At 39.7% G+C, this 27,358-nt stretch overlaps 2 protein-coding genes across 2 annotated transcripts; both read left to right on the top strand.

Annotated features, from left to right (window-relative positions):
- Positions 1-272: 272 nt before the first annotated feature.
- dnajb6a (DnaJ heat shock protein family (Hsp40) member B6a) lies at positions 273-7,415 on the top strand. The gene is made up of 8 exons (XM_061083986.1): positions 273-445; positions 1,515-1,602; positions 2,551-2,660; positions 2,889-2,954; positions 3,116-3,226; positions 3,322-3,468; positions 3,602-3,818; positions 5,240-7,415. The coding sequence occupies exons 2-8, from the start codon at positions 1,538-1,540 to the stop codon at positions 5,343-5,345; spliced, it is 822 nt and encodes a 273-aa protein (XP_060939969.1). The 5' UTR covers positions 273-445; positions 1,515-1,537; the 3' UTR covers positions 5,346-7,415.
- A 2,675-nt stretch (positions 7,416-10,090) lies between these two features.
- Positions 10,091-27,152, top strand: LOC133018515 (potassium voltage-gated channel subfamily B member 2-like). The gene is made up of 2 exons (XM_061084888.1): positions 10,091-10,672; positions 25,134-27,152. The coding sequence occupies exons 1-2, from the start codon at positions 10,091-10,093 to the stop codon at positions 27,150-27,152; spliced, it is 2,601 nt and encodes an 866-aa protein (XP_060940871.1).
- Positions 27,153-27,358: the final 206 nt, after the last annotated feature.

Genomic DNA, 27,358 nt, shown 5'->3' on the forward strand with positions numbered 1-27,358 from the left:
TGCAGTTCATTTTAGATAATGGTAAATTCTCTTCAATTCTTAATGACTACTTTGCAGTATCATCATTTAGTTTGGCCTTTACCAGTGCAGTGAAGTCAAGTCAGTAAATGACTGTGTAACGATTACTGCCCAAGCTGCTGATAGTATATGCTTAGGAGGCAGAATGAGATTGGGGATGATGGTTCCTTACCGATAGCACTGTTTTGTGTCCTGCTTTAACCAGTTGGTGGCAGTATCGCGCCTACCTACTTTAATCCGCCGACGAACAAGCTGAGAGGAAAGAAGAATTGAGAAACAACGCATCGTCTGATCCATAGATGTGATTTGAGGACTATTCACTGCCCACCATGAATAAACCTGTTTAGCTCGTGTCTTACCAGATGTAACACCCCGTGTCTCTTTCCTATATTTCTGCTGAGGTCACAGACAACTACACTCTAATTGGGTAAGTATTTGATAGCACAGCTAATGTGGCTAATGATGTTTACTGCTAAGCTAACGCTCTAACCAGCGTGTGTGTGATTCGCTAATATCAGCAGACAGCGCTACGAACAAAAGGGTTTGCATGTGCTTATTTTCTCCAATTGGAATAGCTGAATAAAATGTAATTCGACGCTATGCTGTTGATAAACCCCAGGTAACCATGCACTTCGTGGCTCTTTCTATTCACCAGCGTTAGCCATTCAGTAGCAACCATTCAGGGTCACAGGTAAACAAGCAAGCTCCACTCGGAGGTTTGAAAGCAGAGGTCGGTGTTTAAGTCCGTCAGTTGTGGTTTCATGATAGGTGAATCATACGTTTGAAACGTTGACGATTTCAGTTGATTGAAGTAGAGTCAAATCAGGACAAAGACACCTTTTCATAGCTGCACATCGGTGCCATTATCGTTTTTGGCACAACCGATCAGTGTGGAGCCTCCTCACCTAGAAAAGCTGCTGTAGACCTCCTCGAATAACAAAAGGTTCCTGCAGAAAATAGATGTGAATGCTGTAAGCAGCATTTCATGACGTCTTAGCTGTCACGCTTTTGTAATACTGAAAATATGTATTTGCTGTTCTGATAATTTTCCTTTTCGTAGCACATGCATCACAGCAAATCCTTTGAGGGTTGTTGGGGGGGATGGAGCCAGTCCCAAGTGACATTGAATGAGAGGTGGGGGACAGGTAACCGGCGTATCATTGGGCTGATAGAGACAACTATTCACGCTCACAGTCATCTACAGGGTTTTTATAGTCTCCAGGTAACCTGCATGTCTCTAGACTGTGGCAGGAAGTTGGAATACCCAGGGCAAAGTCACACAAGGAGAGCATGTTATTTTCATGGTATACTGTATATAGGTTAAATGAGTCATCACAATGGAAATATGGTCACATCTGGTTGACACAGTGTTACAGGACCCAGGACACTTACCAGTGGTTTAGCACTGACAGTCGCATCAGTGCTGTGTTGGCATTCGGAAGCCATTTAAGGCAACTGTATGTGTAATATTTGTCAACAGGCTTCTTTGTTTTCAGGTTTCTCCTTTCATCCCCTCATCATGGTGGAATACTACCAGGTGTTAGGAGTACGGAGGGAAGCGTCTGCGGATGACATAAAGAAAGCGTGAGTTGATAAAGATATCTCAGGTGTGGCGCTCTGGAACAGTTGAGCACACATTGAATCCTGTAATATTAGCTCAATATGGGTCCCATTCAGATGTCTCTGATTGGAGATTTTATTTTTGTCTCATCTGTCTTTGTCATTTACCCTCATCTCCTCTCCTTGCCTCTTCTCTGTGCTCATACCTCTCTATGCTCTATCCTCCATCTCTAAGAGCAGAACAGACTGGACTCACTGGGTCATCTATTATTACTTTAAACATGAGTGTGGATGTGGCTGCTCTTCTTTTTACAACTCACTGATTGATCCCTAGCCATATTAAAGATTCACCTACTGACTGAGATAAAGTAACGCACAGTAATGCTGGAGTGCATGCTGCTCTGTGTCCTTTAATATAAAGCCTGCAGTTTTTTAGCTACAGCTGAAGCAGTTGGTATATAGAATTTAAAACAGGTTTACTATGATGACAAACATTAGGATCTTTAAAAGAAAAACACAAAAATGTCAGTAGAATTAAAAGGTTTGATATCATACATTTCAATCAAGATTTATTTGTGTAGCCCATGTTCACAAGTCACAATATGTTACATACGGCTTAACAAGGTGTTACATCTTCTGTCCTTGAACCTCAACAAGGGTGAGGAAAAACTACCAAAAAACTATATTAACAGGGGGGGGGGAAACCCTGTAGAAACCCCAGATAGAGTCACATGTGAGGGATCCCTCTTTCAGGACGGACAGAGGTGCAATAGACTTAGCTGAACACCTCTACACAGTACCAATATTTACAACATTGATTAGAGAAACAACATTTAACAATAATAAGATGTAAAAACAAGAAAACAGTACAAGGAGATAAAGAAAGCAAATGAGACATTCCTGAGTACAGTATTTATCTTTTTCAGTCATGTGTTATTTCATGGCCATTGTCTTCCTTCTGTCCGTGTGAAGGTACAGGAAGTTGGCCCTGAGATGGCACCCTGATAAAAACCCAGAGAACAAGGAGGACGCTGAAAAGAAGTTCAAGGAGCTGTCAGAGGCTTACGAAGTCTTGTCAGATGGTTCGTAAAACAAGTGTCTGTACAAGTCTGCAAATGAACAACAGATACCAGGGGACACACTGCAAAGTTAATGGAGTAAAGCTAATAGCATCCTTCTGAGGGCAGTAGAGCAGTTCTAATGAAGCACCCAATTCCCTTTCCTCTTCAGGGATCCTACTGGTTCTGAATTATTTGTTGAATTTGATTTTTGCTATTAATACTTGGAGATGTTTCACTTTCCTCTTCCAGTAAACAAGAGGAGCATATATGATCAATATGGCAAAGAGGGACTGACGGGGAATAATGGAGGAAGAGGTAAAGTCTCTGTTTAATAACCTTGCATAAAACTAACCAATAACCAAAGCATTTCTGTTTTTTCCTGGACCTAAAAGCAGAATTGAATTTCTTCAGTTATTTTGCGGGCTGGATCCAGATTTCCACGATTTACATGAGTTTTCTTAAACATGATGTTTCAGGGGGTCACTTCCACAATGGAGATCATTTCCATGATCAATTCACATTCCGCAACCCAGAAGATGTCTTCAGGGAATTCTTCGGTGGCAGGGACCCATTTGCCAACTTTTTTGGTCAGTTGTTCCAACTGTCATCACTAAATCTGTTTTCGTGAAAATGCAGTTTTGAGGAAGCATAAACTCCTTTATTTTCCTCCATGTTCTTTCAGGTGCAGATCCTTTCAGTGAGGATCCTTTTTTTGGCAGCAGCCGGCAGCACCAAAGTCGGGCAAATCGCCATAGGACAGGTGGCTCATTTTTTGGAGGCTTTGTTGGTTTTCCACCCTTTGGTGCTGGCTTTTCACATTTTGACCCGGGTAAGATGTGCACCAGTGAAAAGAGAAAATTAACTGAAGGATTTTCATTACTTAAAGCTCAGGAATGAACACATTGTCACAAATCACTGTCATTTGTTTGAATGAGTCTTATTCTTTTTCCTTTTCACCTCAGGCTTTGGTTCTTTTGGCACCATGGGCACCATGGGCACCATGGGTCATATGGGTCACATGGGTCACATGTCACCAATGGGCAGTCTGGGAGGTGGAGGCTTCACCTCTTTTTCCTCCACATCCTTTGGGGGAGGAGGAGGTGGAGGAGGGATGGGCAACTTCCGCTCTGTGTCCACTTCCTCCAAGATCATCAATGGCAGGAAGATCACTACTAAAAGGTAGATAGACCCTGAACAACTGTTACAAAATTCCCACAGCTAAATGATTGAAAGTCTGGTTGTATTCCATGTGAAAGGATTCTGATACCAGGAAGTGCAGCAAATTTTTGAGAATCCTATGTACAAGGAGGAACACGACAAACTTAATTTGTCACCTTGTGGCGCAAAGATACATTTGAAATCAGGAGATGCATCATGTTTGACTTCCTGCATGACCCCATGCCAAGCACCTCACCTGACAGTGTGGGTGTCCCCGGCCCTGCCAGTGGGGGAAATAGTATAGTATCTTAATGTGATAGCACTCAAACAGTTATTTAGTGTTTAATTACTGTAAATTTGTTAATCGTTTACATTTTACTTTTACATGTAAGTTAAATATATTTTAAACTGTTGACAGTTAATATATAAAATTTCAACTTCCAATTAGCAACTTTTAACATAGCAATTTAAAAAAAACCTGTCCTTATTGTTGATGATCCTTTTGTGCTCTTTTTAAAGAAAGTATTAGTTCTGGCACCGTTCAGGCATCTTAACCGTTTCAAAAGTATCGAATATGGAATTTGGAAACAACCCAATTGATAGCCAACCTTCGTGGTGTGTATTAGTAGTTCTGGGTTTTTTGTTTCTTTGGGATGTGGGTCCAGCACTCCTTCTGGAGACGAAATGAAATAACCATCCAAGCATTGTGGCTGATTGTGGCACCTCTGTGGACTAAATGTACACAGGTATGAGAAATGCATACATAAGGATAACTATGTGGGTAAATGGAACATCCTGCCTCAGACAATACCAAGTCAATTTTAAGGGGCTTAAAGTTGGCTGGAATATCAATCCACACCTTTGCACACAGCCGTTTTAAGATGGCCTAGTGATGACGAATTGTATCATAATTCTCATTCGTATCTCATTCATCTTGACCTGGAGTTGGCGAGGAACAGACCTGGGAGGGTGGTCTGTACGGGTTAGCCTTTAGCCTAGCATTCAGCTAGTCATTTCCCCCGCTTCTGTTTCCTGTCCCTGCCAAAAAATTTCCAGCATGCCGTAAATCGTTGCTTTGACCTTGTGGGTAATTCATCCCGACCACATATATTGAGAGTAGTGTATAGAAAATGCAAATTTTATCCCTGATTGTCTCATTTGCTGTTGTAGGTCATAAAGAGGCCGCAATAACCAGTTAAAAGCTTGTAGGGGTTTTAAAGAGTTATACGTGTTTAAATAGATTTATTATGGGAAATTTGCTCAGTGAAGTAAAGACCTTTTTATTAGATGAATGAAGCCAGTGTTTGAGTTAAGTTTCATCTAAGCTGCGATCTCCATTTGGTTCCAATGTGTCATTTTATCACCTAAGTCTGGTTTAAACCTCTATGTACTTCCTCTCCTCTTCCTTAGCCTTTGCTTCTTGTGGTTTCTTCCTCCTACAGAATTGTGGAGAATGGTCAGGAGCGGGTGGAGGTGGAGGAGGACGGGCACTTGCGGTCATTAACCATTAATGGTATGGAGCAGCCACTGCGACTGGAACACAAGTAAAGACCCTAACATCCTCTGCTGCAGAAGTGTTACCTCAGCACAAACTTACCAATAAACTTGAGCTTCAACTGGAGGAAAAAAAGCAACAAAACAATGTAATGATAGTGCTCTACTATTGTTTGGATGTACATATTTAGGTTGTGTTTATTTCCCCTCATGTCCTCTCCCTGCTGACTCTCCTTTGTTAATAACAATTCAGATCAGAGGATTTGGATGCAGACCTTTCTATGCATTTTGTTAATGCATTTATGAATTGGAGCTGTCATTATATTTTAGCTCAGGGTGGTGTTATTGTTTTAGTGTTTGGGACCACAGTATTGTTCTGTTGTACTGTATAGCTGCTTTCAGACATGCACTGAGCTCCCGAAAACATCCGGACATTCTTCGGAGGGGCTGTATTTGAGAATGCAAATGACAGAATGAGGCGAGAAGTTTCTCAGGCCAGTCCCCTTGTAAAAACTCAGCAGAATGTCCAAAGGAGCTGATGTGAGAACACAGCAGGAGACCCCCCGCCTCATTCACTACAAGTAAGTGGGTGTGTTGATCACGCGACAGAAGCAGAAATAAGAAAGAAAAACCTGTGGATGAAAAAGTGGTGCCATACAATAGGACGTCACCATCTAAGATGTCAAGATAATTTTTGGTGATGAGGGCTGGTGTTGATGTGCTGTAAATAAATACACAAGATCTCTGGAGCGGAATGAGTCTGTTACATCCTGCCTCTGCCTGCTGCACACCCCTCACCTGAACACTCGGGAGATTTGTGTGTTGTTGTGAACACGTCTGAGCCAAGAATCTTAGCTGCGTTGTTTATGTGTGAAATGCAACCTCCGAAGAAAGTCCAGACCCAATTCTACAGACATCCTCCAGAGTTCATGTCTGAAAATGGCTTATATGACCAGCCCCTTCCCCCTTCCAGTACTTTGTGTATGCACTCCATTGGCGTCTGTCTGTCTGCCAACAGCACACATGCTGTGTTCAGAAACACAACTTTGTTTTTTCATCTTAATGTATAAAAAAAGTTGAATTTGGTTTTCCACAGTGGATCAAGTAAATAATTGAAGCATCTCTCCTGTCTGTGTTTACTGCTTGTCTAACCCTTTTCTTAGTAATAATTATTTTTTATTAAAAAATACAATGCTGGTAGGATGAGTTATGCAATTTTATATGTTATAATTCCATTGTGGTTTTTTGTTTATTTAATTATGCATGTACACCTGTTGATGTTGAGTCTTAATGTTAAAGCTGCATTATGATGCACAAATAATGGAAAGCAGTCTATAAATGATATATGAATACAGAAGGAATTTTGTGTACTTTGTAAACCAATGAATCTGAGTTTCAGCCTGTTTTCAGGACACTGACATCATAGCTGCTCGCTGCTCTGTTAGATACTTAGTAAGTGAATTCACCAACAATCTATAGTCTGACCTTCAACTTGCATTGGTTTATAACCAAATTGTCAGTGCTCACAGTTCAATTTCACTTCACTTTCTGAAATTAACATGATTGTTCATGATTTTACACAAAACAAATCAATAAAACAATTGTGACTGAATTAAAGTCACTGAGCTGCAGTGCTAACAGGTAAACAGCTATTTTGAATCACATCATCTGTGTAACATGACCTCATCTGAGACCCCAGAGTTAGGAACACGAGAGATGAATGTGTGCAACACTTTAGCTTGCATTCAAGTACACCATGTGTTTTGAAATTAAATATGTTCAACATGGTAACATCTGTTACTCAACTCTCACAACTCAACTTGGGTTTCGTTGCGTCATGAAAGTTTACTTTGCATAAATACTCAAAGCTGTCGCACACTTCAAAAAACAACGATGGCCTGATGTACAGATGGTGCTCAAAAAGATTACTGAACTTTAAAAAATGTAATAATTTAGCATAAAACAAAACACTTAAACCCTGGCATTGAATTACCTTATGAATTGTAATGTGTTTTTTTGTCTTTTATTGATCATGAGGACTTTCTACCATGTTTGATTTCCACATTTTTTGTATATGTATAGAATATTTCTCTGTGACAAAAAAAATAAAGTTATTTAAAAAGGCGAGTTGAACTTATTTTTTGTTTTGGGCTCTGCTGCCACCAGGGGTCCTGAATAAGAAATCGTTCTCAATGTCATCAATGCACAATGATTTCTAAACAGAAACTTTTTGGTTTGATAAATTTAAATGGTAATTTTCAACTTACTGCATCAACAGTTATCATCATTTATCTTCCGAATATTGAAGTATATTTGCCTGCCTCATTTTTAAATACGGAGGCTATTCCATAAATTTCACCACCTCTCCCTACTGCAAAGAATGCAATTTCACAAATCTAAATATTATCATTCTATTAATGTTCTCTGTTAATGTAATGATATTTCCTGGCTTCTTTTATGATACTCTGGCTCCTTGATTGGAGGAATCTCAACCTCTCAGCCACCCCTCCATCATTTAAGGGATCTAAAGCGTACTGTCATAGGCTGAGAACCATTTCAATCAGGACAAATACTGGCTCTATGTGACACATATTACAATAAAGTTAAAACAAACTTTTGCAGATGCATCAGTAATATTGTCTGGAGGAGAAATGTAATGATCAGTTTATGCTCCTAAGTGCATGAAATGGACGTGGCTGAGCGCATAGGTCACGAGTATCCATGGTCTCTGCCAAGTTAAAGAAAAGAGGAATCCAGGTGGAGACAAATGTGGAGCTGTCCTTGGTGCTGAACTCCGATCCACTCTCTCTCTCTCTCTCTCTCTCTCTCTCTCTCTCTCTCTCTCTCTCTCTCTCTCTCTCTCTCTCTCTCTCTCTCTCACCCCCTCCCCTCCCCCACATCTCTCCCTCACTCTCTTTATTCCTCCAGGCCACAGCCGGTTCACACTTCTCTCGCTGTGCTCACTGTGTGTGTGTCTCCTCATGGCGCTCATTGCTGAGGTACATCCTGGGACATTTCTTCTCCTGCGCTGTTAGATTTAGCTTATTACCAAAATGTGGATCTCCAGTGGTCTGAGTGCTATCGAGGGGCTTCATGAATCAGCGGTTGAAGGGGAGGTGAAGCAGCTGAAATAACCTAGCGAGTGCTATGGTGGGACCTCCTGGAAGTACAAGAGTTCGGCGTTCCCAAAATTTCTGCAGTTTGCATAGAGGTGAGCTACCTGTACATTATTTTACTTAACATACTGGTGGAATTGTGGTGATGGGCTAGAGACAGTAAAACAGACCTGAGCATGTTTTCTATTGGTCCACATATACTTTATATCCACTTTCTACCCAGCCCACCTTGTAGCTGTTAGACTTACTGTGGACTAATCATGGGTTAAGCCTGAGTCCTTTTAATCTCTTGACATGAATTAGAAATGAACGCTGTCCCGTTAGACTCTAATTCTGGATTCTATGTCCATCATTCAACAGATATTAACTGATTTGGTCTGGTTTAATAAAGAAAATCTGTCAGCTATGTAAACTGTTACACCCTTGTTAATCTGTTACAAAACTATTAATGGTAAATAAGTCATCCTTGGTTTAATATTACCTCTGATATAAACTGTGCACTTAGTTGATTTGTCTAAATAAATTAAATGAAATGTTATTTATTTTAGAAAGAAAGAACTGGATAGGATTTTTTTTAACGGTGACGTACCAGCTTGGTTCCTGACGTAGCCGTGTGTCCTATGAGTGTCCCAGGAGGAGATAGACAGTCTATAATTAACTAAGGCAGACTTGAGCCAGGGGAGACGATGCCTAATGCCACTACTGGGATTTTATGGAACTCCATTACACAATCAGATAAAGGTCCCACTGTCAGAGGACTTCAAACGACAGCATAAGCCTTTATGGATCCACTGGAGTAAGGCTTCCTTTTGGATTTCATTTATTAAAAGTGGTATTCATCATAACCTCATCATGTTCAGAGGATTCAAATTACAGATTTTCCTGGGTATTGATGTGTTCTCCAGAGTTAAACGGGACTGTCTACCTCACCTATATCCATAATGTGGCTTCAGTGTGGCTCCAACGGAAATACTCAGACATTGTGTGAGTCTCTGACACTGACTAAACCAACATAGTTTACTGTGAAGTGTTGACCATTGCTTGACCACTCACTGCATTATCTACTGTTATACAGACAAACAAATAAAAAGTTTTGTGTTCATATGTTGCACATGCAAAACATAAACAATGTAGCACAGAACTCCTTAGCACAGAACCCCTCATTTTATTTTAGAACACAGGAAAAGATGGTGAAAATCCCTTGTACATTTGAGTTATGTTTCCAACCACCAGTAGATGTTAGGGACCTATCTTAATTTGTGTACCTTAGCGTCAACAGGTGTTTCATGCCTTTTAATCACACGACACCCTCTTCTAAGGCAAGACCACCACGGGCTGATCAAACCTGGATGCATGATTAATTTAACCCAGTGATTTAAGCCATAGTGACACTGAGATGTTTAATTGACAATATATCAATCAGACACAACATTAGAACCAGCAATTGGTTTAAATGTTGCAGCTGATGGGTTTATAGTTTACTCTGGTCAAACATGCATCATATTTTACGTTTTGTTTTTCCAGGCATGGATCTAACCAAGAGCTTAGTGGTCTGAGCAAAGCAAGTTTGGTGGGCCTGCACAACCTTTTCTGGAACAACCACCACCTTACCATCATTGTACAAGTGACAGACCTTCACACACTCGACATCCCTAGTAAGACGACAACACCCACACAGCAGACATGACAGACAGAGGTTATGGCACATCCAAAGCAAACCTCCGACCCAACGCACCCCCTGTGCTCCCACCTGAGCCGATAGACATCATTCGGATCAAGGCCCGCTCCCGACGGGTCAGGCTCAATGTTGGAGGCCTCACACATGAAGTCCTATGGCGAACGCTAGACCGGTTGCCCAGAACCCGTCTGGGACGACTGAGAGACTGTAACACCCATGAGTCATTGCTGGAGATTTGTGATGACTACAGCCTCAATGAGAACGAGTACTTTTTCGACCGGCACCCTGTGGCCTTCTCCTCCATCTTGAACTTCTACCGAACAGGGAAGCTGCACATGATGGAGGAGATGTGTGCCCTTTCCTTTGGCCAAGAGCTGGACTACTGGGGTATTGATGAAATCTACCTCGAGTCCTGCTGCCAGGCACGGTACCACCAGAAAAAGGAGCAGATGAATGAGGAGCTGAGGAGGGAGGCAGATGCGCTAAGGGAGAATGATGGGGAAGAGGAGGAGCATGGCTGTTGGCCCGACAAAAGACAGAAGCTCTGGGATCTGCTGGAGAAACCAAGCTCATCTGTGGCTGCAAAGGTAACAATAGCTGTCCACACTACTTGATGACTGAAGCCCAGAGGCTGAGATTGAAATCATTTTAGGGTTCAACTGAATAATTGTGCCAGTCCCTCATGGCACACATCAAAATTAGTAGGTTAGTCTTCTTTAGCTTGTGAAAACAGTAATATTCCGGTGGCAACGACAGGGCATGGACCGCCCGAAACTGATTTTCATTGAGATCGGGGAAACGATCACTTTTTCATTACTTTTGAATTTTCTATAGGTTTCATGAGTTTTTGAGCATAATTAAGCGCTCTAAATTGGCTTTATAATAAAAATACAAATAATAAAAGGAATTCCAATAGGGTGGATGTTGAATCCAGATGTCAAACAAATATAATTGATTTGAACTATTTCTTTTCAAGGTTTTTCGTTTATTTTGATGGTACAAAGAAAATGTGAAATATGGGGTCAAATGGATAAAGCCAGACTCCTCAGCTCAACTCGAACCAACAGTAATACCATTTTTATATGTGGTCATTCATAGCCTACACACCTACAAGATATGACAAAACCTTTTTTTTAACTGTCTCTTGTTAGACCCTTCATTTAACTGCTAAACTAAATCATCCACCATTTCTCAGCATAATAACAGAAATGAGGAAGCAGGAACCAAGTCATGTCATGAGGAGAACTTGTATTAAGTTAACTTTTAACAACATTTTTAATACATTTTAATGCAATAATACATCATCATTTCAGTTGTATTCTGTAGGTTCACAAAGTAAACCTTTGTATGCATTTCATCATTGGACAAAAGATGACGCAGTGGCAGGAATAATTAGGGTTCTTTATAACTGTGATTGAATTAAATGCATGTCCAAGTTCCAATACAACACAAACTTGATGAATTCCCACCAATAAGAAGGAGTTTATTATTTGCTCTCTGTTGAACTCACTGTGTAATACTCAATAATTGTCTTCAGCCCCAGTTATTCTTCAAAGTGAGTCTGGGACACCCATTGAACTCCTGCTTTGTGATTAGCAGCTTCCTGTAGATTAATGTATCAGGGGACATTAGAGAGCTGTCTGTCTTCCTTAAGTGCGCCATCCTGCACTCTGTCATGTTAGCACCGTCTGACTGTATTATAGTCCTCACCAGTGAAAAGGGCTTTGTGTTTAAAGAGTTAATTCACCAAACTTTTCTATAGTAGTATTTATGCATTTGGACAGGCTGGGTTTTATCTGTTTTATCATGTTTTCAAGTGTCTGTCTCTAACATTGTCGCCTTAACCCCATTGTGAGGACACGAATGCAATTCAGATATCACAAATTGAAAAATTACCATTCAACCAGAGGAGGTGTCCGTGTTACTCTGGATGATCTAAAAACACAGTGAACAGGTTTCAGTGGAAATGCTCACTTCGGATCAAACTCTTGATATTCACATTTTTTGGTAATTTGGGTAAAGCAGCATTTTCATTGTGTGATAATGGAATCTTAATATCCTCCTCAAATTCAGGAGAGATGCAAAGATTACTTGATCAGCTTGCGCTGAAATAACAAGAAGGTCTTCAAGATAATTACAGTGATACTGAATGGGTTATATCTAATAATGTAGATCAGTGCAGGCTTGTTACTTCCAGATGAAACACAAGCATGTGTGTTGTGGTTAAAGCGCACACAGATCTGGGCTGTAATGGCTGAATCAACATATGTATACCCAACATGGAAGAAAGATATCTGTGTGACACAAGTGTAATCTGTCATAGAACACGTGACTTTGTGCAGCCAAAATACCAAAGTATTGCACATTGGGATGAGGTTGGGGTTTCAGGGGAAGCTGCAGTAGCAAAAGAAGAAATGGGACATGGACCAAAATCGAACATCTAAGTTCATGTCAAGTACAGAACGTTATCATAGATAGCGTCTGTCATTTAGGGTTGTTGGTATTACACTGATATATGTATGTATATAGGTTTGGTTGTATAATATCTAAGAAAATCTTTTCTGCCAATGAAGTTTTGTCACAGCCATTTCCCATTGAGAGTGACATAGAGGAGATTATGTCCGATTTTGAGGAGAATGTTGAGGAGGACACTGATAATGAGACATCCTCTTCTAATGTGAATAAGAAGAGGATGTTGAAGTTCTTCACTTCAACAACAGGGTAGACGTATTGCTGCTTATATCATCAAAACAGTTCAAGGCCCCACCAGATATGTTGTCAGCCATGTCCAAGACATAAATTCAGCATTTGTGCTCTTCATAACATTTGAGAGGAATATAATTGAGATGACAAAGGGGGAGGCACACGTATGGGTACAGTTGGAAAAACTTGGTTGCTCATTTTGGAAGGATACTACAAATCAAAAGATGTGCCGACAACAAGTAGTAGGAATACTGGAAGGGCAATATTTCCAGCCACCATGTATTTGAAGACATACCATGTTTTTTTGTCATGTCGTATGCTTTGATGCAGAGAAACAAGGCAGGGCTGACGAGGCCGTCAGATGTGTGCAAGACTGCAGACCCTGCCTGATAGAGTGGTCTTTGATTGTACACTTGTGTGTGTATGCTGAGAGTAGGAGAAGCAGCTTGTGGCTCTGGAGACACTGTAGGTGATTGGTTGTTTCGCTGCTGCAGTGAACAGCTGTGAACCATGTTGACAACCCATATTTTGATGCTCTTTCCTTTTTATAGAAATTTTTTCTTAAGCATGAAATGACCCCACCTCACCCCACCCCCGCCATCTCAATATGCAATTCAGCTGTTTACAACAGCGACAATAAAAATGGACCAGACTAAAACATGTCTTTTCACAGCCTTCACAGGTCCATGTGACCATGTTGTAGGTGTAGTGTCAGCAGGAGGGAAGCTGCTTAGGCTGCTCTGTGCTGAGATCCGCTGTGTTTGGCAGCAGTGATGCAGCTCAGCTCTTAACCAATAGGAGGGCCCCTTCCTTGTGATGTGTACAGCTCAGTGCTACTTCTGATTAGAATAGAAGCATTACCTGGTCCTTTGGAAGACACACACACACACACACACACACACACACACACACACACACACACACACACACACACACACACACACACACACACACAACTTTAGCTCAGAGTCCAGATGGACACCAATCTATAATAGTTTAGTTTTATTGAATAATATATAGTATTAAATGTTCCAATAATAGAGATTAGTGTCATATACTTTTCACAATCTGTGTAATGTTCTAGTTTTGAATTTGACTATATTTCTTGACATATTTCCTTTGCTCTTTATATTGTAGTGAGACACACACAAACACATATACACTGACACAATTGTTTGCACTTGACTTACTTTGTCAAGATACTCACTGACATGATGCATTCCCTGAACTCTTCGAGACTAAATGCCATAACATCTAAATTTCCCTAATCTTAACTTGAAACTGGATTCTAATCCAACTTTTTAAAAGCTCTTTGAAGATGGTTCAGAAAGTGAGCACTGTACAAAATGTCCGTACTTCATACAGATACACACCCACATGCACACAGTTGAGAACATTTTCTCAGTCCTCCTTCTAACCCTGGATATCAATATTAAGTCCAACTGAGTAGTCACCTCACACACACACACGCACAACACACACACAGTATGACTTAGGAGTATGGCTTAATCTCCTTTGGAGCTTTTACCAGGACTGCTGCTGCTGCAAATAGACAAACTGTTGGCAGGTTTGGATCGTCTGTCCACTGTTTGACCTGTCTGAGCGGGGGTGGGGTTTGCATATGGATGGAGCAGGAGAGTAACAAGATGAAAGACAGCAAGTCGGTCAGGGTGGTCAATCATAATCTAAAAATTTTAACCGGACAATTCTGAAAGTAGGATTCAAACTTTGACGCAAATTAATTATTTCAACATATCTATGCCAGACACCTTTGATCTTTATTCCTTGTAAGTATTTCTCATATACCGATTTAGAGTAATTAGGCATTAAACCACACAAACACACATACAAACACACAGAGGGTTTGGTGAATCATTGGTCCATAGCTGGCCCTCCACCTCTGACTCTATGCTTTTAAAATATTGTTTCTTTTTTTACCCTGTGGACTGCTCTGTGTCAGTGATGAGGAAGATGATCTGCATTTTATAAACAGAAGTTTTCTTACAAGGCATTTTTTTTTAATGTTGGTTTACTAGATTCTTACTTCTTTGCATGGTTGTTGAAAACAAGGTTTATTTACAGATCTGTGTTTTATATTTCTATTTAAATAAAAAATATAATTGTTTTTTATAATTATTATTATGTGCATGTGTAAATGAGAGTGAAAGTTAAGGACATTTAAATTTATTGTTGTTTTACTTATTAAAAACATCCATTTCAATCAGGAGAGACTTTGATTCAACCTTTTAACACACAGGAAGTGATGTGAAAGTTATAGTCTTCAGCGTATTTGAACCCTATGTGACGTCATTGGGATTAAGAGGGGGTGGAGCACAATGTAGTACAGGAATACCCCCAGGGTCTAGTGAGTGGGGGGCGTAAATCGGTCAAATTTGCTTGTATGGCCCATATTCATGAATAATGGTCTCAAAGGGCTTAACATAGTATTAACCCTCAACAAGAGTAAATCTAGCAAAAAGCACTATTAACAGAAAAAAATAACTGAATGTAGAAACCTCCGTGAGAGCCACATGTGAGGGATCCCTCTCCCAGGACAAACAGAAGTGCAGTAGATAATACGTGTAAAGGAGACATCAGAAAAATATTTTTGCAAGTATTTATGACCTTGATTAGATAAACAGTTTCTAACATAATGAAAAGTATAAGAATTGTGGAATTATTGTCAGTTATGGTAGAGGACTTTATACGAGTATGCATATTGTTTATCAAGCAGTCTTGTTGAAATTGGTCTGCGATCAGCCGCCACCATGATCAGATGTCACCATAATTCACAATCCATAGTCATGATCCACTGACACTATCAGGACCCATTGTCGTGATCCCCCATCAGCTGCCAACACTACACTGGATCCCAAATACAATCACGTTCAGTTGAGGATCCAGATTAGATTGGGGTGGAGGTGGGATATGCGCATGGCTGAATTACAGCTGACCTCGGAAGAGAGGAGAAGGGATTTTAAATTTGACCGCATCCGCATTATAGGCTGGAAGACTATGGAAGAATCTGATTGGCCATTTAGAAATGACCACAGTCAGAAAGTTTTATATATATATAAATATATCAAATTCATGGCTGTACTTTTGTGGACACAGTTTGTGTTGTGTGTGTTTGCCTATGTTTCCTGTTGTGCAGTTTGTTTAATCCAGATATGCAGCCCTGTGCATCCTTTCTCACATTGTGTTGTATTTACGGGTAACAATAAACAACAAGCTCTGTGGTGCAGGAAAAATAACATAAAAGGGGAAGCTACATAAAACCGAATGAATGACATTTCATAAGAAGCATAGCCATGAGCTGCCAGTCAAATATAAGCAGTACCTCTTCATGATATCATATTGTTAATAAGCTGTTTAAACTTCATCTATTTTTTGATTTTCATTCTAAATCTAGATGAGTCATTGCTTATGTGTTGTAAGAAGGTAAGTTGCTCCCCAAGTCCACACTTTACTGTAGGAGGAGCCACAAAATGATGTGGATTCACTTATCACTTATAGCCTTTTGGTATTGAAGGCTACTTCAGAAGACATTGATTTATCATTCCAGCAGATATAGGCTGATACAAAGTAGCTTGTTCATCCTTTCCACTGTAAATTAGTTATGTGTTCCTCTGTGAGACGTCCAAAACAACCCAGAAAGACAGCCAGCTGCCAGGCTGTCTCTCTGGGTTGTTTATGTGTTCCATTTGAATTTTTGGATGCTTGGATTGGGTCTTTACGTTAGAGTTGTAAAGTGGCTATTATTGAGCAGGGAGACTAATCCTGTTATAAGCACACAGCACGCTCTCATATGCATATGACAGTAACACTGGTTCTCCTCCACCATCAACCCAAGCATGAAGAAGAACTGAATTATATCATGTAACTGAGCAATATTCCTCAATTTATCTGCTCTCCGCAAAGTGTCCTCAGATGATGATGTGAATCATTTCACAATCCATAATGTTAATTGGTAAATGGTCTGTATGTATAGAAAGATTTTCTAGTCCTAATGACCACTCAAAGAACTTTACAGTACTAGTCTATTGCCATTCACCCATTCGCACACGCATTCATACAGTGCATCTATGAGCAGCACTTTTTCTATTAGGGGCCATTTGGGGATCAGTATCTTGCAATCTATGCAAGATACTATAGATAGTAGATAGTAGATAGTAGATAGATAAATTGCAAGATAGTATCTATCAATGGGAAAATATCTTGTTATAAGAATGGTCAATGGACAGAGTTTATCTATCTCTTTTTACCATTCAAAGCACTTTACAGTACATCATCAATAATAATATAAATAATAATAATAATAATAACTTAATGTGTATCGCACTTATCTAAACAAGGTTACAAATGGCAAAAAAAGAATGAACTAAAATAAAAGGTAGTTGATTCAGTTGAATTTTAAGCACCAAATCCTAACATAATAATGTAGAGACCTTAACATTTATAGAGAAACCCAACCGTATTTTCAGTCTTTATCTGTATAGCAATTGAACTTTTTTTAATGTGGGAAGTGTGAATTTAAGTTGAAGTCACCATCCGCGGTTTCAGTCTCTGACCGTGTATTGTGTCCTTGTTAAGACATTGCACAGTAGATATGCTACTTTTTGTTTTTCCTGCTGGCCTGAGATTAAACAGATCTTAATCACAGAATTGACTGTGGCAGTGGCACCATCCTCCATCGTTCAGCATATTTAGATTCCTCTTTGGAATAACATAACTTCAAATATATTTTTTAAATAGTTTATGTGACACATTAACAAAAAATTCCTAAGAATGACCAAACCAACAGCCTCACAATGGAGAAGCCATCATTGTGGTTCATTGTAGTTGTAGTAATTGCTGTGCCTGGTTAAATAATAACACATATTACGCAAATCTTCTTGTTAAGTGTTATGACAATATCTGGGTCCAAACCTTCAGGTAACAAGCAAACAATGACAGAACCTATGAATTTATTCACCATCGTTTTTAGTGCGGCATCAATTAGTTGTTTTTTTCTGCTGAGCAGGAGCACACTTGACTTGACTCCTTTATTCTAAATAAGTTTGATCCTCACACCTATTGCATCTGTACTGCCCTGCTAAGTCTAGCTAGCAAAACATTCCCATACACTGCTGCTAAAAGAAAATAATTGTTTTGCATCATATTTAATCAATTCCACCATCGGAGATCCACAATACGAGGGACACAGCACTGCGGTATCTTAGCTTGGACAAGGAAACAGATATCACACGTGATGACTGAACAATCAAATAAAGATTAGTGCAGACCAGCAGAGGCTTCTCTTGGAATAATTACTGTATTTGTCACTCTGACCACCGTCACCACCCAATAGAGCAAATTTGTTTCATCCAGATCCTTGAAGTCTCCCTCATTGCACACCAGATCCCCAGATTTCCCCCAGAGGTCTCCATTGCCTCACCTTATACACCTGCTTTCTCTTCAACAGTGTGGGGCAGGTATCATCATGTTTGAGTCCACTCTTGGTTGAGAATCTATGTTAGAATAAATGCTGGATTGTTCACTTAAGAAATATTGCAGTCTAGTACATGTTGGGGAAAAAACAGATTGTGCCTCCAAAATCTGCTCTGCACAGCAACATCAGAGAGCTGGGAGGACTGCTGATTCAAGGTATGTTGAAGCTGTTGGCTCCTCAAAACACTGCACAATAACATTAACTCTTCCATTGGGATAAGGGTATGTGAAAGTAAGTGTTACTACTAACAACATGCTCCTTGTGTTAGCAATGGAAGTAGAACATGTGGATTAGTTGACTGGAAGAATAAGTTAATATCATTATAACCTTGGAAGCCTTTAAGAGCAAATAAAAACAATATGACTGGGGAAAGCCGCAGTTTCAAACTGTGTTGCCCTCTGCAGATACAGCAGCTGTCCAACAGATCCTGTGTCTGTTATTCCAGTAATACGTCTCCACATATTGATCAGGTTTTGAGTTTCTCTGTCAAGTCACTTCTTACACTCTTTCATTCTATCATGTGTTTGCACTTCCTTTGCCATCTCTCTCTCTCTCTCTCTCTCTCTCTCTCTCTCTCTCTCTCTCTCTCTCTCACACACACACACACACACACACACTCTCATACTGGCCAGAAATAAGATTATTTGGGCTTGTGTCTATTTGCATATAAAGCAGGGAAGTGAGATGACATGTGGTCACTGAAGACACATTATGGTGTCAAACTGATGAGCGCAGATCTGTTAACTCATGACGGCATCACCAGAGAGGCATGTTAATATAGATTAGACCTGGGTCATATTGTTCAGAGTTCTTTGCTGGTGGATCAATGTTAAATGTTCTCAAAGTGTTATTGGTCAGCTGAATCTTAAATTGGGAACCTGTTTTAATTCTTCCTGCACTGCAGGTTCCAAAGCAGCTTGTGTATTCCTAGTACTGCTTTAAATCTGACCTGGGTGCCAAGGTCACAGCATTTGGCAGCCATTAAGCCATTAAGACGCCGAAGGGTGGACACACTTTGATATACCTGCTCTCTTTACTTTCCTGTCCTGTCTCTCGTTGGTTTATAACTTCTCTCTTGTCTTTCTCTATGTCTCAGTTTTTTTACCAGGCTTTGAACAAAGTCACTTTATGGATGACGAGTATTACTAATGATGATTAGTGACATTTAACATGACTCTGAGACGCCATACAATCTCTTGTCAGAAATGGCAGAGACAATCCTTCCCTCTTGTGATTTCACTGGAATTGTCACAGGGACAAGTGTTTAAAAACAGATACACAGTTTCATTTCTTGGGGTGACACATTATCCTACACTTATTTATTCATTTTTTTAATTCTTTCAGTGAATTGAATTGGTTATAATTCGCATTACTTTTCATCTAAGCCAATATGCTCCTTGTACATTTTTTTAATTAAAGACATCCCTCTTTACATTGAAATAATCATAAAATGACATAAAACATAGAACTAGTATTATCAAAAGAATATCGTGAGAAACAAAAACATTTAAAAACATGTTTTCCTTAAAATCTTTTATTATTATTAATTCATAATATGTAATATGTAGTACCATTTGCCATTTAATTTAAAGACAGAAGAAAGATTATGTTTCTAATGAAATACTAAAAGACTTTAATGATTCCTGTGGCTCTGGACTTAATGGTAGCCTATTATAAAATCGAAAGGGGTGTGTATATCCCTATGCACAAAGAGAAGTTATGCCATATGAATCATTAATCATAGTTACAAAGTGGATTCTTGTTACAGGAACTCTGTATCATAGTATCATTATGTAGATACGTCGTAATTCTTAGGACATATGTAGGACATAGGACATGTGTTTTCCTTCCACCTGCACTCAAAGTCAGGTCAGTTAAAAATACAGAAGGTGCGGCATTGCTGTTACTCTTACTACATATTTAAGCAGTAGCTTTATAAATATGTCATCTTGTCAGTAGAAACTGCTTTGTTTAAATTGATGCTGATATATGTTTCACATTATGAAAACTGACCTGAAAACAGCAATAATAGTGACTGTAGAACTTGACCTAAGAGGTGTGCAAGCTCAGCACCACTCGGACCACCACTCAGAATTCAGACTACATTTATGATATCAGCTGTATGCACTCAGATGGATACTAACAAAATTAGGATGTATTTACTTTCACCATTTAGATAACCTTTATAGAACCCCTCAGCTGTCATTCTTTTAAGCATCTTTCAGATGCAGGTGTTTTTATCAGTCTGTTTTGACATTCAATATATTGTTATTGTTATTATATTTGTATGTATTCTTCTAATTATATAACACTTTACTTGTGGACCAACTGTTGCCTTATTCTTCCTGGTAGAGGAGGAAAGAATGAGTAACCACTTCTAACCTCTTTCTATCCTTTCTATAGATAGCAACACAATCCTATTACAATTATCCTGAAATGTCCTAGCAAGGGCTGCAGAGAGAAGACTCAGACTGCACATGCTTCAGCTACCTCACTAAGCCCGTTTTAAAACAGGAGCTGTAGATAGTAGTGTTGAATCCCTTCAGTGACCCATGCTGGGCAAACTAAAATGACTGTAGTTTATAATAATCCAGGAATGGGAGTGAATATGGGAAGGGACAATGAAAGGGTCACAGTTCCATCATCTGTGAACTTAAATACGAAGGAGCAAAAATGTATTCACTTTGTTCACATTTTACTCAACAAATTTAATATTGATGCTTGAATATCTGCTAGCCCTTCGACCAAATCTTGCTGGTATAATATTATATAAATATAATATATACATAATATACACAAAGTGTAGTAAGGTATCCACCAGATTTGTTTCAGATGTCTATATGGTTCAACCCAAGGCATATAAAAGACCTGTTCAAAGAGATTAATCTGTGAAATACTGGTGCGCTAATATGCATTTATTATTGTCTAATTAAAGGAAAGATCATCATGAGTTAATGCTTGACTCATAAAGAACTAAGGCATGGATTAATCTAAAGAAATGCAGACTGAGTCATATATAAATAGTAATTTATTAAGTCTGCCATTATGGATTAATTACCTACCCACGTCTAGTATATTCATACTGTTTATGAATGTGTTAATTACAAAGCAAAACAGCAAAACACTCAGTGGGGTCGAAAAAGTCTGAGACTGTCTGTCCTGTCTTTATAAAGGAAAAACAAATTGATAGTTTGAAAAAAACTAAATCTCCCAAAGGGTTTGAAAGATCTGGCACATTTTTGTATTTACTATTTCAATGTACTTCCGGTTCAGTTCAGTAACATGGAAACTACAACAATGGAGTGGTTCATAGATCTTAATTTTGAGCTTATCAAAAATCTGTGCTTGGCAGTAAGTTTCACATAAATGAAAGACATCTCAAGCCTGTCTACTGCGTAGATGTTGCCTGCCAGGTCACAAGAATTTCACTGCTCCAATGACGCTGTCATTGGTGCATGTGACAATAAACTTTGATTTGATTTGATTTGAGAATACTCGGCACAAGGGGACATGCTTGTTGCAAAGCATATTCTGAACTGGTGGTCCTGGTTGACTTCAAATGCAGCTAGCTGCAGTACTACTATAGGCAGATTCAGGGGTTCCGGTGGATGTACACTAAAAAAGAGAACATGGACTGTGCCTGAGGTAAGAGGATGTGCGCTTGGTGTTGAAGGAGCAGGATCCCGGAGGAGTGTCACTAAGGCAAGCAGGACGTCTTAGACGAAGGACTTACTTCTCAAGAGGACCGAACTTCACCTGGCACCTGGACCAGGTCTGTCAGGTCAAAGTTTGCTTTGTGCAGAGCATGTGCCTGAGTATTGTCTTGAGATGTCTTTCATTTATGTAAAACCCTTACCTAAAACCTTTGCGAGATCTTGCAAAAGTACATGTTTTTTCTCTATGTCCCTTCCTGGGCTCCGTAGTAACCAACTGTGATACATTCATTTTTTGCTGTGGCACTGATCAGGCCAGTATTTGCCTCCAAAATACATCGAGCCATACATAACAGTTGACACCAAAATACCATTTTGTCTTGTGAGTGACAAATGTCTTTCAACAGTCTAGGGGACCATGACTTTTGATGTCTCAACCAGTAAGTGTATTCTGCAAAGATCTCTGACTGAAACATGTGCCTAACCCATTGGCAAAAATTGAATCAAGGGGTTTCCTATAAAAATGTGCACAGTACAGTAATGCCTGCACAGTAAGGGCTACAAATGTATATTAAGTATGAATAGAGGCAACCGAGTTGGCCATTTTAAATCCAATTTTAGTTATAATTGTATAGTATCAAAACACAACATACATTATCTCAGGGAACTTTACATGGTAAGGTTGGTTTCATTATACAAAATGATAATGTAACCATTACCACAATTGTATGGAACTGATCTGTTTTCTATTTCTGTTGGAGCAGCAATACATTTTCATATAGTTTGAAGAACATACCATGTACACAAAGATAGAGAATTGCTGATCTGAAGTAATAGGAATTTAATGTTAATAATAAATTACTAGACAAGCAAAACTTATAAGAAGTTTGTAATTTAGAATTTAGAGTTTTAGTAGAGCTTATTTTATCATGATCACATTTTGTGAGAACAGCCCCTATTCTTCATAACAGTCCTCTGATTTTGTCTTTTCAACATTCAGTGGCTCTGACTATAGGCTGACCTTTTTTATTTTTAAATCCTGTGGCTCACAAGATGCCCATTGGATATCGTCTTTTTTTTATATATAAATATGACATGTGCAGTTCTAATATGTAAAAAGGCAATAACTTCCTTCAGTCAGAACATAATTGTGGTAATTCTGTATTTTATTTTACTTTTATTCTCTCCTGTCTACTCTGAGCACTGGTGGTTTTTAATAGGTGGTGTAGGATCCAAGAAAAATACATTTGGAACGACATCTGGCTGCAATGACACATCTTTGCAGCAGAGAGTATAAGTGAAAGATTTGTCTGTCACACAGACAAGGCTGTCTGGTGAATCTGAAGTTTAAAAAAAGCTCCTAAGAGTCAAGAGTTACAGAAAAAAGTGTATCTATTTGTCAGGCCAACCCTCTAGGGCAGGTGTATACTATTGAAATTCATAGAGGTCCAGATGGAGAATATTTCTTTAAGCAAAGATCCACCGTATCATAATGTCTAACTACCGAGATGATTCAGTGCAACACAGTCCCCTTATGAACCCACTTTCAAATTCACTACACCCAGATTTTCATTTGGATCAGCTCAAAACTCATATCAGTGTCCTAAAAAATAAGGATTTTTTTTATCAAGATCTTATAATTATTCTATGTGAAATAAACAAAAATGCAGCAATGTTTAAAAGTGGAAAAAAAATCCCATACCCCTCCACCTCGTTTTGTGATAATCTGACCAGTAGATTTTGCATAATCCTGCTAACTAGTAGAAAGACAAACAAACTAATGCAGTCAAAAACATAACCTCCCTGACAGAGGTATAGACAAGATGTATCAACATCTGTATTTATTCAACAACTTAATGCCATATCAGTGACACTATAATGCAATAACATTTGAAAGATATTGATTCAGTTTCCACATTGAACAGGAGAGATGAAGGATAATTTTTTAGACCACACAATGTGAAACTATTTTGTCTTTCTTTTCTCTGACTCACCGAATAGTCTTTCTCTTCTCTTGCTAAAATGTGTATCTCAGTGACTCTGGTCGAAACGCTAATTTCTGCTAAACTGATAAGGCTGCCACCATCAGCCCATTTTTTCACTTTATCGAAAGGAATGAAAATTTACAAAACAGTACAGATGTAGGCCTTGTTTTCACATATAGGCAGAATGCAAATGGCATTCCCAGGTGTGATTGGGTGTGTCCGGGTCCGGACCTTTAATCAATTCATATTTTTGTCTGAAAAATGGCTGAAGATTATTGAGTTTGAGGAAACTAAAGTTACAAATAAAAAGTAACATGGTGACTGGTCTTTATGTTTCAATGCAACATTATACTGCACAAATGTGTTACATAGAAGGCCCAGCTCCCCACAAAATAATTAAACTGAGAGAGTTGTTATTTGACAGTGAGAAGAGTCAGTAAGAGCATTTGTCATGTGTGTTTTGAAAAATGTTTTCGGTACCCAAAAATATCTTCGGGAACCCATTTAGATAAATGGGCATTTCCAATAATGCCTGACTCCAAGTCCTTATTTAAATAAAGTGCAAATATAGTCAAAACAGACAATGGAATAGGATAATCACAATGCCTGTGCATATTACCTCTATGGGCTTATGCTTGCAGGAAAAAGGCCATTAAGAATTCTATCTGACTTAAAGCCATTCTCATATTTTATATGGCAAATGTTTCATAAAGAATAGCATGGCCTTTTGTATGATTGTCATTAAGTGCGGCATGAAGTAAATACATTTGATCACCAAAACCATTAAGATTCATCTTCTAGGGACTATCCAATAGTCGGGAAGATAATTTACTCAAATCCAAACAGGTCAACTGCATGATTCCATTGAAGGATAAGTCAGATCATTAGTCATGAGAGTTAATCCTCTAGAGAATGTGACAAACCACCCACAGTTATGGAGGCATTTAAATATAAACTAAGGTTCTAGAGTCTAGAACCTTAGTTTAGATTTAAATGCAGAATAAAAAAAACGTAGGCAGTGTAATACACTGCCACGTTTTTTTAGGCAGACAGTTAACACATTCATTAAGCTAGGGTGGCCAAAACTAACAACAGGGCTCTGCATCCCTTCATCTGACTATGTAGGGATATAGAGATATGGAGAAAGAACAAAATGTGTTATGCAGTATATAAATATGTCAATACAGTAACCTTCGATCTTAACTTTGTCTTGCAGGTACTGGCCATGATCTCCATCCTATTTATCATCATTTCCACCATCTCATTGTCTCTCAACACATTGCCTGAACTGCAAGTGGTAGATGAATTTGGCCAGTTCAATGACAACCCCAGTCTGGCCCACGTGGAGGCTGTGTGCATTGCCTGGTTTACCATGGAGTATATGCTGCGCCTGCTCTCAGCACCCGACAAGTGGGATTTCATCAAAGCACCACTAAACATCATTGATTTGCTGGCTATAATGCCTTACTATGTGACCCTCTGCCTAACTGAGTCTAACAAGAATGTGATGCAATTCCAGAATGTGCGCCGTGTGGTCCAGATCTTCCGAATTATGAGGATCCTGAGGATACTGAAGCTAGCCAGGCACTCAACAGGGCTTCAGTCTTTAGGCTTCACTCTGCGAAGGAGCTACAATGAGTTAGGTCTGCTCATCTTATTCTTAGCCATGGGCATTATGATATTCTCTAGCTTGGTGTTCTTTGCAGAGAAGGATGAGGATTCCACCAAATTCACCAGTATCCCCGCCTCCTTCTGGTGGGCTACAATTACTATGACCACTGTTGGTTATGGAGATATCTACCCTAAAACCCTGCTGGGTAAGATTGTGGGAGGGCTTTGCTGTATAGCAGGTGTGTTAGTCATTGCCCTTCCTATCCCAATCATTGTCAACAACTTCTCTGAGTTCTACAGAGAGCAAAAGAGGCAGGAGAAAGCAATCAAGAGGAGGGAAGCCCTTGAAAGAGCCAAACGCAGTGGAAGCATTATCTCTATCAACCTAAAGGATGCTTTTGCACGCAGTATGGAACTCACAGATGTGTTAGTGGAAAAGAGAGAGGACGGCAAGTGTCCTGTGGATAATCACCTCTCACCAAGCCGCTGGAGCTACCACAAACACTACACTAATGCAGAGGGGGCTAGTCCAGCTAGGTCCCAACATTCTCATTATCAGGAAGTAGCTCAGCAGGGCTCTCCTGAACGAGCCAAGCTCTCATCTAACAAAACTACCCCTCAACACCTCAGTGCAAAGAGGCTAGAAGAGACTTACAACAAGACAGCAAACACCCAGGAACAACGGGACAAAATTATAGAGGAGCAAGTAGAGATGAAAACAATGACCTCCACACAAGTCCAGCAAAATTCACCTGATGTCAGCCTTATCAGGAAATTATCCAATGTAACCGATGATATTTTAGTCGAAAGGGGGGGCAAAAGATCTCTTGTGTTGAGTGCTGAAGGAAGTCAAACTGGTGCTAGATACCAACGCATCCCCCCACCTTTGGATCTAAGTCAGATAAGCACCATGGAGGTAAACAGGGGCCCTGACAGCAGCCAATCAGGTACTATCATCAAAGAGGGTTTGTATGAGTTTGTGTCTTGCCCCAAAAGAAGTGGGGCTGGGGATATGAGTTTGGTGTCACAGAGTGGGGAAAGCTTTGGAGCTACCTATGACAGTACCTGCAGCTCCTTGCAAGGCTATAGCAACCTCCAAAAGTCAGGAGCCCTAAAGGTTGACCTCATTGAATCCCAAGATGACGTGCTTATGGCTGTGATGACACCTAATGCAGCCCCAGCCTCTACTGGCTTTACCAAGCTTGCTCAACTACTTTCTGATGACATTATCTCAAGGTTTTCTCCACCTCCAAGTTCTGCAACAGAAGTTAAGTCTCCGCTGGCGATCCTGCAATCCCCATCTCTGCCCCAGCAATCTGTCAGTCCAAGCTACTCCCATGGGGGAGGTGAAGGCTCAGCAGCCAGGAGCTTAGAAGGTGAAGGGCAGCTCACAGGCTTAAGCCAACAGAGAAGGAATCACATGGAGAGGTCTGTCACTACCTCAAGTAGCAGTGCTATCCCACTTTCGTCAAAAGCCTGCCCCCTCAACTGCACCCAGCAGCTAGTAACTGTGGAAGGAGGGGAGGAAGGAGCCGAGGAGGAAGCAGAACAGTGTGGAGAGAAACAAGAAAATCACATTGCTCTGGATGGATGCATGACACCACCCTGTGAAACGAGCATGTAAGCTTAAAATCGGAGGAGGTTTACTGACAAGGACGCCAACTGATGGGTTAAGGAAATCCCCCAAAACTTTTGGGCTCTCACCTCTGTCTTGGCAAATCACTACTTTCCACAAACTGATATCTCTTTAGTGTTGTCACATGGATTATTTATGAAGCACTGAGGGAAGTCAGAAGCACAGGCCCACTGTCTGGGTAGAATCTGAAGGAC

Source organism: Limanda limanda, chromosome 13 (assembly GCF_963576545.1).
Source record: "Limanda limanda chromosome 13, fLimLim1.1, whole genome shotgun sequence".
Classification (NCBI taxonomy): Eukaryota; Metazoa; Chordata; class Actinopteri; order Pleuronectiformes; family Pleuronectidae; genus Limanda; species Limanda limanda.

Bases quoted from the DNA above. Each gene is read 5' to 3' on its own strand.
- dnajb6a (XM_061083986.1), top strand. From the start codon at position 1,538: ATGGTGGAATACTACCAGGTGTTAGGAGTACGGAGGGAAGCGTCTGCG. The intron at 1,603-2,550 runs GTGAGTTGATAA...GTCCGTGTGAAG, and splicing joins GCGGATGACATAAAGAAAGC to GTACAGGAAGTTGGCCCTGA. The intron at 2,661-2,888 runs GTTCGTAAAACA...TTCCTCTTCCAG, and splicing joins TTACGAAGTCTTGTCAGATG to TAAACAAGAGGAGCATATAT.
- LOC133018515 (XM_061084888.1), top strand. From the start codon at position 10,091: ATGACAGACAGAGGTTATGGCACATCCAAAGCAAACCTCCGACCCAAC. The intron at 10,673-25,133 runs GTAACAATAGCT...TTTGTCTTGCAG, and splicing joins GCTCATCTGTGGCTGCAAAG to GTACTGGCCATGATCTCCAT.